The 13,640-nt window shown below is 46.5% G+C and overlaps 1 protein-coding gene across 1 annotated transcript in view; it reads left to right on the top strand.

Annotated features, from left to right (window-relative positions):
- myzap (myocardial zonula adherens protein) overlaps positions 1–13,640 on the top strand; it is an 81,391-nt gene that overhangs the window by 58,557 nt on the left and 9,194 nt on the right. Inside the window, exons 8-10 of the mRNA XM_085968721.1 lie at positions 254–379; positions 4,326–4,454; positions 7,940–8,025. Coding sequence (XP_085824847.1) covers positions 254–379; positions 4,326–4,454; positions 7,940–8,025 — 341 coding nt within the window. The remainder of the gene's footprint in view (positions 1–253; positions 380–4,325; positions 4,455–7,939; positions 8,026–13,640) is intronic.

Raw genomic sequence — 13,640 nt, 5'->3', positions numbered from 1 at the left:
TCAACCAGCAATATAAACTGGGGCAGCTTCACTAGATAGTCTTGTGTTGAGTTTGTCTTAGAGTATGGCCACATTGTACCTACTTTCTGCTAGGATAAGCTTGTTTCATTATTTCTGCTCCCTCACGCACATTTCCCTCATACTGTTTTTAAAAATAGAATGTTATTTATATACATTATTTCAAAATCCAGCAGTAATTCATATTGGGTTAAATACTTCATTTCTGTATTCATTTCCTGTCAACATATTCTAGGTAGAAGCATCTCGGGAAGCCAATGCCAGTGCAATGCGAGATATGACCAGGAAGCTCTATAACCAATATGAAGCTAAGCTGAAGGAGGCCGAGCAGGAGCATCAGGTCGAAAAGGAAGCTATTCAGGTAGATATGGATATCACTGCTGTGTTCCTGTTTCCCAGTGCATGTGAGGTAGAACAGCACCAGCTTCCTGACAGGAGGTCTTGGTTCAAGTCCTGTCTTTCACATTTGCCACTCTCCGTTTGGAAATGTGTTATCAGTAGGGTTGCGAAGGGGTAGAAAGTTTCCGGTAAATTTCTGGAAATTTTCCACAGGAAGTTTAGCTTGGGAATTTTGGGAATTTTGCCCAAAAAAGCATATGCTAGCATAAAATTGTTTTTTTTTGTATTTCTTTCATTTTTTTTTCCACAGGTCCTCTCTTAAAATTACTAACAGAGATGGAATCTTAATTATTAAGGAATTTCTTAATCAATATTTGTTTATCTTCTTACTTGGCTTGTTTTAATAATTACAAGTTTTGTGTGTGACTGTGAACAAGTGTGTCCTGATTGGTTGGATGTGGATGAGTGATTAGCTCCCTCTATTGGTGATGTACCGTTGTGCATGCACAGGTCATGCTTCCATCACTTGGAGCATCAGGAAAAATTTACTCACCCTGTTGCAATCATGCTGATCGACCGCAGTTCGACACAGAGACGAATGTCCTTTATTTCTCTGCATAGAACAATGCCACGTTTACCGTCGGATGTGTGGAAGCATTTTACCCCAGGCATTAAAGATGGAAAGACTGTGTACATGTGCAAACACTGTACAAAGCCATATGTAAAGAATGCCACAAAGATGCAGCAGCATTTATCCAAATGCAACAACTTCACAGCAGCCAGCCCAGAGTTCCTCTGCTTCCATTCAAGAAGATGATGGTTCACATTCAGCATCAGGCTCCTTATCATCAGCAACTCCTGGCCCACTTGGAAGGTTCTTTGATACAATGGATAACCATAGCCAGAAGAATGCAGATGAGTGCTTTGCTCGAGCTGTATATGCAACAGGCTCATCCCTCATGCTCACAGCCAATGTGTACTGGAAGAGATTTTTCAATGTTATTCGCCCTGCATACTGTCCTCCCACCAGACATGCTTTGTCTACTTATTTGCTGGAGGCTGAGTATAACAGAGTCCAAGGAAAGCTCAAAGAAACGATAGAGATGGCAGACTGTGTTGCAGTTATCTCAAATGGGTGGTCAAATGTACGAGGGGAGGGCATCATAAACTACATCGTCTCCACTCCTCTCCCAGTGTTCTTTAAGAGCACAGACACGAAGGACAACAGACACACAGGCACATACATTGCTGATGAGCTGAAAGCGGCCATCAATGATCTTGGATCACAAAAGGTCTTTGCAGTAGTTACTGAATGCTGCGAATATGAAGGCTGCTTGGGCTCAAGTGAAGGAGGCCTACCTCATATTACGTCTATTGGGTGCGCAGCTCATGGGCTCAACCTGCTCCTCAAGGACATCATGGGTTTGAGAACCATGGAAACACTGTACAAGAGAGCCAAGCAAGTTGTTAAGTATGTCGGGAAAACAGGTAGTTGCAGCAACCTACAACTCCAAGCAAACGACAAAGAACAAGGACACCACACTGAAGCTGCCCAGCAACACTAGATGGGGTGGCGTTGTCATAATGTACAACAGCCTTCTGGAGGGTAAGGAGTTGCTGCAAGAAATGGCAATATCCCAGTCTGGGGATATGGAAATCACCATCAAGAAAATACTGCTGGATGATGTGTTTTGGGAGAGAGTGGTTAGCAGCCTTAAACTACTCTCACCAGTAGCATCTGCAATTGCTCAGATTGAAGGAGATGATGCTGTCTTGTCAGATGTTCTCAGGCTTTTTGCTGATTTAAAAGAACATTCATGCTGGACCCAAAGCATGTTGGGAGACCAATACTTTCTGGAGAACAGATCAACAGCGCTTACAATATGATTTCTACCCTCTCACGCCACCTCAATCTGGACGTGGGCAAAGTTCTGGGAAGTCTGGCAAAGTTCTCTACCAAGCAAGGTGTTTGAATGGGGACGGGATATGGGAATCATGCAAGCATATCAGTGTACATACATGGAGAAGGGACTTTGTGCATCTGAGGCCCTGTCACCCATTGCATTAGTGATACTCCAAATTCCACCTTCATCAGCGGCCTCTGAATGAAAGTGGTCACTTTTTGGGAATACGCATACAAAGGTGCGCAACAGGCTGACTAACAAGAGAGTGGAGAAACTGGTGGCTATCCGGGCGAACCTACAATTTATTGAGCCAGATACAGAAGTGTCCACCACACAGCTAGACACTGACACAGAGGAGGAAATGGACACGTCAGAGCCAGAGTCAGAGAATCAGGAGGAGCAATGAGGAGTAGAAGACTCAGAAGACTCATGAGTAGAAGACTCAATGGGACAAAATAAGGACAAATTACAGGCTAAATAAGCTGACGCTCTTTTTATTTTATTTTAGATGGGTCTTTTTTGTGGGGGTTCAATAACGTTCAAAATTATAACCTAAATAAAGTTTTGAAAGCCTGTTTTTATTTGTATGGAACAGTATGTTTATTTTGATGACAAAGACAATATAAGGGTCAGAGACAAAAACCATCAGTGTGCAAAAAAACTCTAAATTCCCATAAATTCCTGAAAATTCCCATGGAAAGTTTCCTCTTTTAAAAATTCCTGGAATTTTGCAACCCTAGTTATCAGTACTCAACTCAGCTCATCCAATGGGAAGAGGGTGCATGGAGATCAGTGACCCAGCTTGTCTTGCACTTCCATCTCAAAGAGACTATGGGATGGTGAGGGTCCCAGACTGCCACCCACTGCTGGAAAGGACATGAACGTGGACATTGGATAAGAACAGATTTGGGAATAATGCCCTCTACAGTTGAATAGCCTGCTGACACTTGGGGTGGGGGTTGGGGGGGTCATTTTAACATTAACTTTCGGCGATGGTGTAAAACGGGGGATATTGGATGGGATTCTAAAATCTAGCAGGGTGAATAATGGGCGGCAATGTTCCCGCTAAGCTGTGTGGTTCATCGGCTATTCAGTGCAAGAAACTGAGCAGTCGCGAAACTTTGAATGGGTTGCGCAGCTCGTTAAAGCGACGGCGCACCAAAAAAAAGACAGGGAATATTGATGGGCGGCAGATCCCATATCAGCCATTTTGCGCCATCATCAAATGTTAAAATTACCCCCTCACTGTCCAGGGGAATGGTACCAGGGGGCTATTGGCAACTTGGAACTGTGCCCCAGCCCGAGTCAAAGTCTGAAGGAGGGTAGAGTGGAAAACTGGAAAAAAAACTGAGCTCAAAAATGATACCCTTTAATTGGTGAGTAACACAAATTTATTGGGCATCAGCCTTCAAGCGTTTGGATGCTCATGGTATACACTCGGCCAATGAAAGATATCAGCCTCGAAATTCGGGCACGCCCATATTTGTGGCCATTTGTAGAATCCCTGCACCTGGATGGTGAGGCCCGAGGTTTCTGATCTTGTAATTGTAGGAGATGATGATGTTGAAATGGTATAGTAGCAGAACTAGATCTTTGGTTTATAACTTTCTGGTTGAGAGTGTCCACACTGGTCCTCCAAATTTAGAAACAGTTTTAGGGTGAAATTACTATCGATGCTTATTCACTTCATTATTTTAATGGAGGCATTAACTGTCGATTTTAATTGGACACTGTGTATATATGTTACATAAATGTGAAGCTCATTCTGTTTATTACTCCAAAGTAAAACGCTACAGCTTGTTAAGGGTATATTCATTCAACAAGTTGAACAGCAGACTCTAAACCAGAAGGTCAGGAGAGGTCAAAGGTCAAAGTTGCTTCTAAACTCGGAGAACAAGTGTGAGCTGCAAAATGCCAGGGAAGTTCAGCACTCCATGGGCTTGACTGCAGCAGCTTCAACTTTATCTCTTTGTGTTTATAGTGCTGTGGCTTGGTGCTGGAAGCCTCAAATGATGGGAATACAAATTACTAATGTTTTGATATTTATTCTTTTTTTAAATGAAGGCTCGAATAAACCAAGCCCTCAAAGAACTGGAAGAAGCCAACAAGAAGGCCCTGGCAGCAGAACAGAAAATCGCAGAAAGGGACCAGAGGATTCAGGAGCTGGACCAGCTCATTGCTCGAATGGTGAAGGTATTATTAACTTGCATTATATTTCCATTGACTTTTCTGCTCACGGCGAGGCATTTTGGTGTTGAGGAATGGAATGCTTTCCCAGTTCGGCACCCAGTGTGAATACTGAGTTCAGGCACAGCATGAGCTGAGACAAAGTAAAGCCTCAACGATGTGCCTTAAACCCCAATGCAGAAGAGAACCTCATCCTCCATCATAAAGTCATAGTCAGAGCTATACAGCACAGAAAGAGGCCCTTCGGCCCATCGTGTCCGCGCCGGCCATCAAGCCCTGTCTATTCTAATCCCATTTTCCAGCATTTGGTCCGTAGCCTTGTATGCTATGGCGTTTCAAGTGCTCCTCTAAATGCTTCTTGAATGTTGTGAGGGTTCCTGCCTCTACCACCCTTTCAGGCAGTGAGTTCCAGATTCCAAACACCCTCTGGGTCCAACATTTTCCATTTCCCACAACAACCCAAGGCCCTTAGGAATGCGATTGTCAATTTAGTGTCACAGATATCAAATGTTAATCTTTCTCCGCAGTGTACAGGTACACCTAGAAAAATGGATGCTGAGGGCTGAATCAGACACACTTATGTGGTGTGGGGTGAGTGTGTGCAAGAGTGACAAAGCTACGTGTGTGTATAGAAATGAAACAAAACCCTGCCTTGCCTGACTCCGGTAAACCCACTGATTGTTTGCTGCTGTGCTTTTCAAACTTTGCCATGTGCGATCCGCTGCAATTATTAACAAATTCATGGGAATTTTTGCAAATATTGACACATCCTAATTCTGGAAAAAAAAAATCCACAACTGCCCCAAGGAAAACAGTGCAATCATGATTGAAAATACGGCAGGTGGGAGCTTCACTAATACAGCAACAGAAGTAAACCAGGCGTGTGAGTCAACCAGTACAAAGATCTGCTCACAGAAGTACAGAACTATGATACCCTTGGGAATCCCTAGAGTCTCTCAAGGATCTCCTAGGGCCTGGGGGACCTCCGTTTGAAACATATGGTACAAAATATACGAGGACATCCCTCTAGTTTTGTCACAAAATACAGCTGGCACAAGGGAAGCGGGTTTCTGGTAACGATGATGGCAACACAGAATTTACTGAAAAAATTCTGCAGGTTTTGATGTGTGAAAGTATAGTTCACGGGGAAGCATGTTTCTGAAAATACAATGGCTTGGAGTCCAACATATACTGCAACTGGAGCTATGGACTGCTTCAGCACAAATATAAGGGGAGAAATCTATTACAAATATCTCCAGCATCCTTAACTCTTACCAGTATCACCTAAGAATGTAACAAAGCATGGAGTGAAAAAGCCAATTGGTCCATGAACCCTTTCACAGACCATGCAACTGCCCTATAATAAAAATGGGAAATGCTGGAAATACACAGCAGGCCTGTCAGCATCTGTGAAGAAAAAAGGCAGGTTTGGACATTTCGGAGGGTCAGTGTTGATCTGCCCGGTCGAGGATTCTTCTTCTATTAAATCAGTTGAGGGGAAGCTCGTCAACATTTCTCTCTGCATTTGAGAAGTAATTGAGCTAAACTCCAGAATGTCTATCGGACTTTGTAATGCCCACTGTTCCAAGTTAGCCAGTTTATCACAAGACTTCCATGATCCCAGGAGCACAGCATGATATACCCTTCACTCCAGATTTTTTTAAAAATAGTTAATTGACATAACATTAATTGCTTTAACTGGGAGTCTGTTCCATTCTTCATATTCACTATTCCAGGAAAAAAAATATACAGTGCTACGATTGATATTCTTTAAGTTTAATGTAACTAACAGTAAAATTACTATTTTATTCCGAGGTCCTGTCTGCTCTCTCAGGTGGACGTTAAAGATCCCACGACACAATTTCGAAGAGGAGCAGGGGAGTTCTCCCGGTGTCCTGGCCAATATTTATCCCCAGCCACAGAAACAGATTATCTGGTCATTATCACATTGTCGTTTGTGGGAGCTTGCTGTGCGCAAATTGGCTGCCATGATTCCTACATTACAACAGTGACTACGCTTCAAAAGTACTTCATTGGCTGTAAATCACTTTGAGACGTCCTGAGGTTGTGAGAGGCGCCATATAAATTCAGGTCTTTCTTTTAATTCTTTTAAAATATTAGTAAATGCGTACTTAGCTCGTTAACAACTTTTAAACCTGAATCTGGAGCTTATTAAAACACTTTATTTTGCATAAAAGAAAACAATTGGGCATTTATAACAATGCACCTCGGAGGAATTACATCCTCCAGAAACCTGGAAACTAATTAGAACTATATATTATACAGATCAATTTAAGAAAAATGAATAAATGGAAGTGCAAAATCCCTCAAGCCTTTGCTTTCAACATAGATTATTTCCTCAGTAAATACAAGCTTTGCTGATATCTCACCCAGAAGGACACCACTATTCAGACCAAAGGGACCCAATTGTCTTTGAAATGCTCCCCATTTTCATTGAAGTTAATTGTTTTTTTCTAAGGAGTAAAAGGATATATTTAAAATACTGGAATCTACGACCATTTAATCATCAATACCACAACTGAATCTAAATGACAGCATTTTATTACACAAACCACTGTTTTTCTCTGCCCTCTTGAGCATCTCTGATTTTAATCGCTCAAGCATTGGCGGCCGTGCCTTCAGCTGCCAAGGCCCTGAGTTCTGGAATTCCCTCCCTAAACCCCTCCGCCTCTCTACCTCTCTTTCCTGATTTAAGACGCTCCTTAAAACCTACCTCTTTGATCAAGCTTTTGAAAAGTCATCTGCCCTAATTTCGCTTTATGTGGCACGGTGTCAAATTTTGTTTTCTAACACTCCTTTGAAGCGCCTGGGACATTTTACTACATTAAAGGCAATATATAAAAGAAAGACTTACATTTATATAGCGCCTTTCACGACCACCGGACGTCCCAAAGCGCTTTGCAGCCAATGAAGTACTTTTTGAAGTGTGGTCACTGTTGTAATGTAGGAAATGCAGCAGCCAATTTGCGCACAACAAGCTCCCACAAACAGTAATGTGATAATGACCAGACAATCTGTTTTTAGTGAGGGATAAGTATTGCCTAGGACACGGGGAGAACTCCCCTGCTCTTGTTCGAAATAGTGTCATGGGATCTTTTACGTCCACCTGAGCGAGCCAGCAGACAGCCAGCTGGCAGAGGAGAGAGGACACTGCCTGTGGAACCGCACCCCAGCATGAGTCAGTGCCTTCAGCAGAGGAGGGAGAAAATTGGAGCGAAAAATAAGCTGATAACAGCCAAACACCGAGCAAATACTTTTCTATTTATCCGTTGATCTGTCGACATTGGGCATCATCAATGACTTCAATATTTAAATATGAATCAGTTAACTAGTCAAGAAACTAAATTACCTTCTACTTGATTAACATGTGGAGACGTTTGGTGTGGTTTAAACACTGTTGGTTGTATTCAGTGTAGATGGCTGTAATGAAGTAACTGAATACTGGACCAGTGTCTGATCTTTTGTTGCAGGAGCGTCACCTTTTACAGCAGAGGTTACAGGAACAAGAGCGGCAGCTCAGACAGAGAGACGAACCAGACTCGAGAAACACTGAAAGGTGCTGTTAAATCATACATTGTTCACAGATGTGTAATATATTCTCACAATTCAATTAGATCGGTTTTTACTTTTGAAAGAAAGACTATTTATTTACACTTTTCATTATGTAAACAGTTCTGTATTAATGAATTCCCAAAACATTACTACTAAAGATCTCTCACTCCTGGCAAAATCCCTGATGAGCAGTAATATTCAATACATCCCTCATACTGTTGTTCTATAATGAAGGAATTTTAATATAACATTTACCTCCATTTTTATTGTTAACGATGCTAAGTTTTAGAATAAAAGAAAAAAGACTTGCATTTCTATAGCGTTTATCACGACCACCGGACGTCCCAAAGCGCTTTACAGACAATGAAGTAATGTAGGAAATGTGGCAGCCAATTTGCGCACAGCAAGCTCCCACAAACAGCAATGTGATAATGACCAGATCATCTGTTTTAGTGATGTTGATTGAGGGATAAATATTGGCCCAGGACACCAGGGATAACGCCCCTCGAAATAGTGCCATGGGATCTTTTACACCCACCTGAGAGGGAAGACGGGGCATTGGTTTAACGTCTCATCTGAAAGACGGCACCTCCGACAGTGCAGCACTCCCTCGGTACTGCACTGGAGTGTCAGCCTAGACTTTTGCGCTCAAGCCTCAAGAATAGAGAAGAGGAGGGCTCTGGTTGGGCACTGGGTTGGCACACAATACTTTTGCCCCTGGGTGATGAGTTTAAATTCTCTCTGCTGTCTACAGAGCTTCTATAAAGAGTGAGCTCACATTATAAAGTATCTTATTACATCACAAGACATTCCAAAGCACTTCACAACCAAGAATACTTTTGAAGTGCAGTAACTCTTTAGGCAAATGAGGCAGCCAAAATGTACATAGCAAGGTCCCACAACCAGTAATGTGATGCACAACCAGTCTCTCCACAGGGAATACAAACCTCCCGTGGGAATACAAAACTTCCAAGGGAACACAGTCTCTCCCTCTCTCTCTCTCTTGAGGGAACACAGTCTCTTTCTCTTTCTCGGGAATACAGTCTCTCTCTCTCGGGAACACAGTCTCTCCCTCTCGGGAACACAGTCTCTCTGTCTCTCTCTCTCTCTCTCGGGAACACAGTCTCCCTGTCTCTCTCGGGAACACAGTCTCTCCCTCTCTCTCGGGAAGACAGTCTCTCCCTCTCGGGAACACAGTCTCTCCCTCTCTCTCGGGAAGACAGTCTCTTTCTCTCTCCCTCTCTCTGGAACACAGTCTCTCTCGGCAACACAGTCTTGCTCTCTCGGGAACACAGTCTCGCTCTCTCTCGGGAACACAGTCTCTCTCTCTCGGGAACACAGTCTCTCTGTCTCTCTCTCTCTCTCGGGAACACAGTCTCCCTGTCTCTCTCTCTCTCTTGGGAACACAGTCTCTCTCGGGAACACAGTCTCTCCCTCTCTCTCGGGAACACAGTCTCTCTCGGGAACACAGTCTCTCTGTCTCTCTCTCTCTCTCTCGGGAACACAGTCTCCCTGTCTCTCTCTCTCTCTCAGGAACACAGTCTCTCTCGGGAACACAGTCTCTCCCTCTCTCTCGGGAACACAGTCTCTCCCTCTCTCTCGGGAACACAGTCTCTCCCTCTCTCTCGGGAACACAGTCTCTCCCTCTCTCTCGGGAACACAGTCTCTCTCTCTCTCTCTCAGGAACACAGTCTCTCTGTCTCTCTCTCTCTCTCTCGGGAACACAGTCTCTCTCGGGAACACAGTCTCTCCCTCTCTCTCGGGAACACAGTCTCTCCCTCTCTCAGGAACACAGTCTCTCCATCTCTCTCGGGAACACAGTCTCTCCCTCTCTCTCAGGAACACAGTCTCTCCCTCTCTCTCGGGAACACAGTCTCTCCCTCTCTCTCGGGAACACAGTCTCTCCCTCTCTCTCGGGAACACAGTCTCTCTCTCTCTCTCTCTCTCTCAGGAACACAGTCTCCCTGTCTCTCTCTCTCTCTCGGGAACACAGTCTCTCCCTCTCTCTCGGGAACACAAGTCTCTCTCTCTCTCTCTCTCTCTCGGGAACACAGTCTCTCCCTCTCTCTCGGGAACACAGTCTCTCCCTCTCTCAGGAACACAGTCTCTCCATCTCTCTCGGGAACACAGTCTCTCCCTCTCTCTCAGGAACACAGTCTCTCCCTCTCTCTCGGGAACACAGTCTCTCCCTCTCTCTCGGGAACACAGTCTCTCCCTCTCTCTCGGGAACACAGTCTCTCTCTCTCTCTCTCTCTCAGGAACACAGTCTCCCTGTCTCTCTCTCTCTCTCGGGAACACAGTCTCTCCCTCTCTCTCGGGAACACAAGTCTCTCTCTCTCTCTCTCTCTCTCGGGAACACAGTCTCTCCCTCTCTCTCTCTCTCGGGAACACAGTCTCTTCCTCTCTCTCGGGAGCACAGTCTCTCCCTCTCTCTCGGGAACACAGTCTCTCCCTCTCTCTCGGGAAGACAGTCTCTTTCTCTCTCCCTCTCTCTGGAACACAGTCTCTCTCTCTCTCTCTCTCTCTCTCGGCAACACAGTCTTGCTCTCTCGGGAACACAGTCTCGCTCTCTCTCGGGAACACAGTCTCTCTCTCTCGGGAACACAGTCTCTCTGTCTCTCTCTCTCTCTCTCGGGAACACAGTCTCTCCCTCTCGGGAACACAGTCTCTCCCTCTCTCTCGGGAAGACAGTCTCTTTCTCTCTCCCTCTCTCTGGAACACAGTCTCTCTCTCTCTCTCTCTCTCTCTCGGCAACACAGTCTTGCTCTCTCGGCAACACAGTCTCGCTCTCTCTCGGGAACACAGTCTCTCTCTCTCGGGAACACAGTCTCTCTGTCTCTCTCTCTCTCTCTCGGGAACACAGTCTCCCTGTCTCTCTCTCTCTCTCGGGAACACAGTCTCTCTCGGGAACACAGTCTCTCCCTCTCTCTCGGGAACACAGTCTCTCTCTCTCGGGAACACAGTCTCTCTGTCTCTCTCTCTCGGGAACACAGTCTCCCTGTCTCTCTCTCTCTCTCGGGAACACAGTCTCTCTCGGGAACACAGTCTCTCCCTCTCTCTCGGGAACACAGTCTCTCCCTCTCTCTCGGGAACACAGTCTCTCCCTCTCTCTCGGGAACACAGTCTCTCTCTCTCTCTCTCAGGAACACAGTCTCCCTGTCTCTCTCTCTCTCTCGGGAACACAGTCTCTCCCTCTCTCTCGGGAACACAAGTCTCTCTCTCTCTCTCTCTCTCGGGAACACAGTCTCTCCCTCTCTCTCTCTCTCGGGAACACAGTCTCTTCCTCTCTCTCGGGAGCACAGTCTCTCCCTCTCTCTTGGGAACACAGTCTCTCTCTCTCTCTCAGGAACACAGTCTCTCCCTCTCTCTCGGGAACACAAGTCTCTCTCTCTCTCTCTCTCTCTCGGGAACACAGTCTCTTCCTCTTTCTCGGGAACACAGTCTCGCCCTCTCTCGGGAACACAGTCTCTCCCTCGCTCTCTCTCTCTTGGGAACATAGTCTCTCTCTTTGGAACACAGTCTCTCTCTCGGGAACACAGTCTCTCTTTCTCTCGGGAACACAGTCTCTCTTTCTCTCGGGAACACAGTCTCTCTCTCTCTCCCTCTCTTGGGAACACAGTCTCTCTATCTCACTCGGGAACACAGTCTCTCCCTCGGGAACACAATCTCTCTCTCTCTCTCTCTCGGGAACACAGTCTCTCCCTCTCTCTCGGGAACACAGTCTCTCCCTCTCTCTCGGGAACACAATCTCTCTCTCGGGAACACAGTCTCTCCCTCTCTCTCGGGAACACAGTCTCGCCCTCTCTCTCTCTCGGGAACACAGTCTCGCCCTCTCTCTCTCGGGAACACAGTCTCTCCCCCTCTCTCTCGGGAACACAGTCTCTCCCACTCTCTCTCGGGAACACAGTCTCTCCCCCTCTCTCTCGGGAACACAGTCTCTCCCTCGCTCTCTCTCTCTTGGGAACATAGTCTCTCTCTTTGGAACACAGGCTCTCTCTCGGGAACACAGTCTCTCTCTCTCTTTCTCTCGGGAACACAGTCTCTCTCTCTCTCCCTCTCTTGGGAACACAGTCTCTCCCTCTCTCTCGGGAACACAAGTCTCTCTCTCTCTGGAACACAGTCTCTCTCTCTCTCCCTCTCTTGGGAACACAGTCTCTCCCACTCTCTCGGGAACACAGTCTCGCCCTCTCTCTCTCGGGAACACAGTCTCTCTCTCTCTCCCTCTCTTGGGAACACAGTCTCTCCTTCTCTCTCGGGAACACAAGTCTCTCTCTCTCTGGAACACAGTCTCTCTCTCTCTCCCTCTCTTGGGAACACAGTCTCTCCCACTCTCTCGGGAACACAGTCTCGCCCTCTCTCTCTCGGGAACACAGTCTCGCCCTCTCTCGGGAACACAGTCTCTCCCTCGCTCTCTCTCTCTTGGGAACATAGTCTCTCTCTTTGGAACACAGGCTCTCTCTCGGGAACACAGTCTCTCTTTCTCTCGGGAACACAGTCTCTCTCTCTCTTTCTCTCGGGAACACAGTCTCTCTCTCTCTCCCTCTCTTGGGAACACAGTCTCTCCTTCTCTCTCGGGAACACAAGTCTCTCTCTCTCTCGGGAACACAGTCTCTCTCTCTCGGGAACACAGTCTCTCTATCTCACTCGGGAACACAGTCTCGCTCTCTCTCTCTCGGGAACACAGTCTCTCCCCCTCTCTCTCGAGAACACAGTCTCTCCCTCGCTCTCTCTCTCTTGGGAACATAGTCTCTCTCTTTGGAACACAGTCTCTCTCTCGGGAACACAGTCTCTCTTTCTCTCGGGAACACAGTCTCTCTCTCTCTCCCTCTCTTGGGAACACAGTCTCTCCCTCTCTCTCGGGAACACAAGTCTCTCTCTCGGGAACACAGTCTCTCTCTCTCTCGGGAACACAGTCTCTCTTGGGAACACAGTCTCTCTTTCTCGGGAACACAGTCTCCCTGTCTCTCTCTCTCTCGGGAACACAGTCTCTCTATCTCTCTCGGGAACACAGTCTCTCTCTCGGGAACACAGTCTCTCCCTCTCTCGGGAACACAGTCTCTCTCTCGGGAACACAGTCTCTCTCTCTCTCTCTCTCTCGGGAACACAGTCTCTCCCTCGCGCTCTCTCTCTCTCTCTCTTGGGAATGCTGTCTCTCTCTTTGGAACACAGTCTCTCTCTCGGGAACACAGTCTCTCCCTCTCGGGAACACAGTCTCTCCCTCTCTCTCTCGGGGAACACAGTCTCTCCCTCGCTCTCCCTTTCTCTCGGGAACACAGTCTCTCCCTCTCTCTCTCTCTCGGGAACACAGACTCTCCCTCTCTCTCGGGAACACAGTCTCTCCCTCGCGCTCTCTCTCTCTCTCTCTCTTGGGAATGCAGTCTCTCTCTTTGGAACACAGTCTCTCTCTCGGGAACACAATCTCTCTCTCTCTCTCTCTCGGGAACACAGTCTCTCTCTCTCTCTTGGGAACACAGTCTCTGTTTCTCTCGGGAACACAGTCTCTCTCTCTCTCTCTCTCTCTCTCTCTCTTGGGAACACAGTCGCTCTCTCTTGGGAACACAGTCGCTCTCTCTTGGGAACACAGGCTCTCTCTCTTGGGAACACAGGCTCTCTCGCTTG

Source organism: Somniosus microcephalus, chromosome 27 (genome assembly GCF_052327205.1).
Source record: "Somniosus microcephalus isolate GS21.2 chromosome 27, FLI_Smic_1.0, whole genome shotgun sequence".
In the NCBI taxonomy this organism is placed as follows: domain Eukaryota; kingdom Metazoa; phylum Chordata; class Chondrichthyes; order Squaliformes; family Somniosidae; genus Somniosus; species Somniosus microcephalus.
This window is presented reverse-complemented; position numbering and strand designations above follow the sequence as displayed.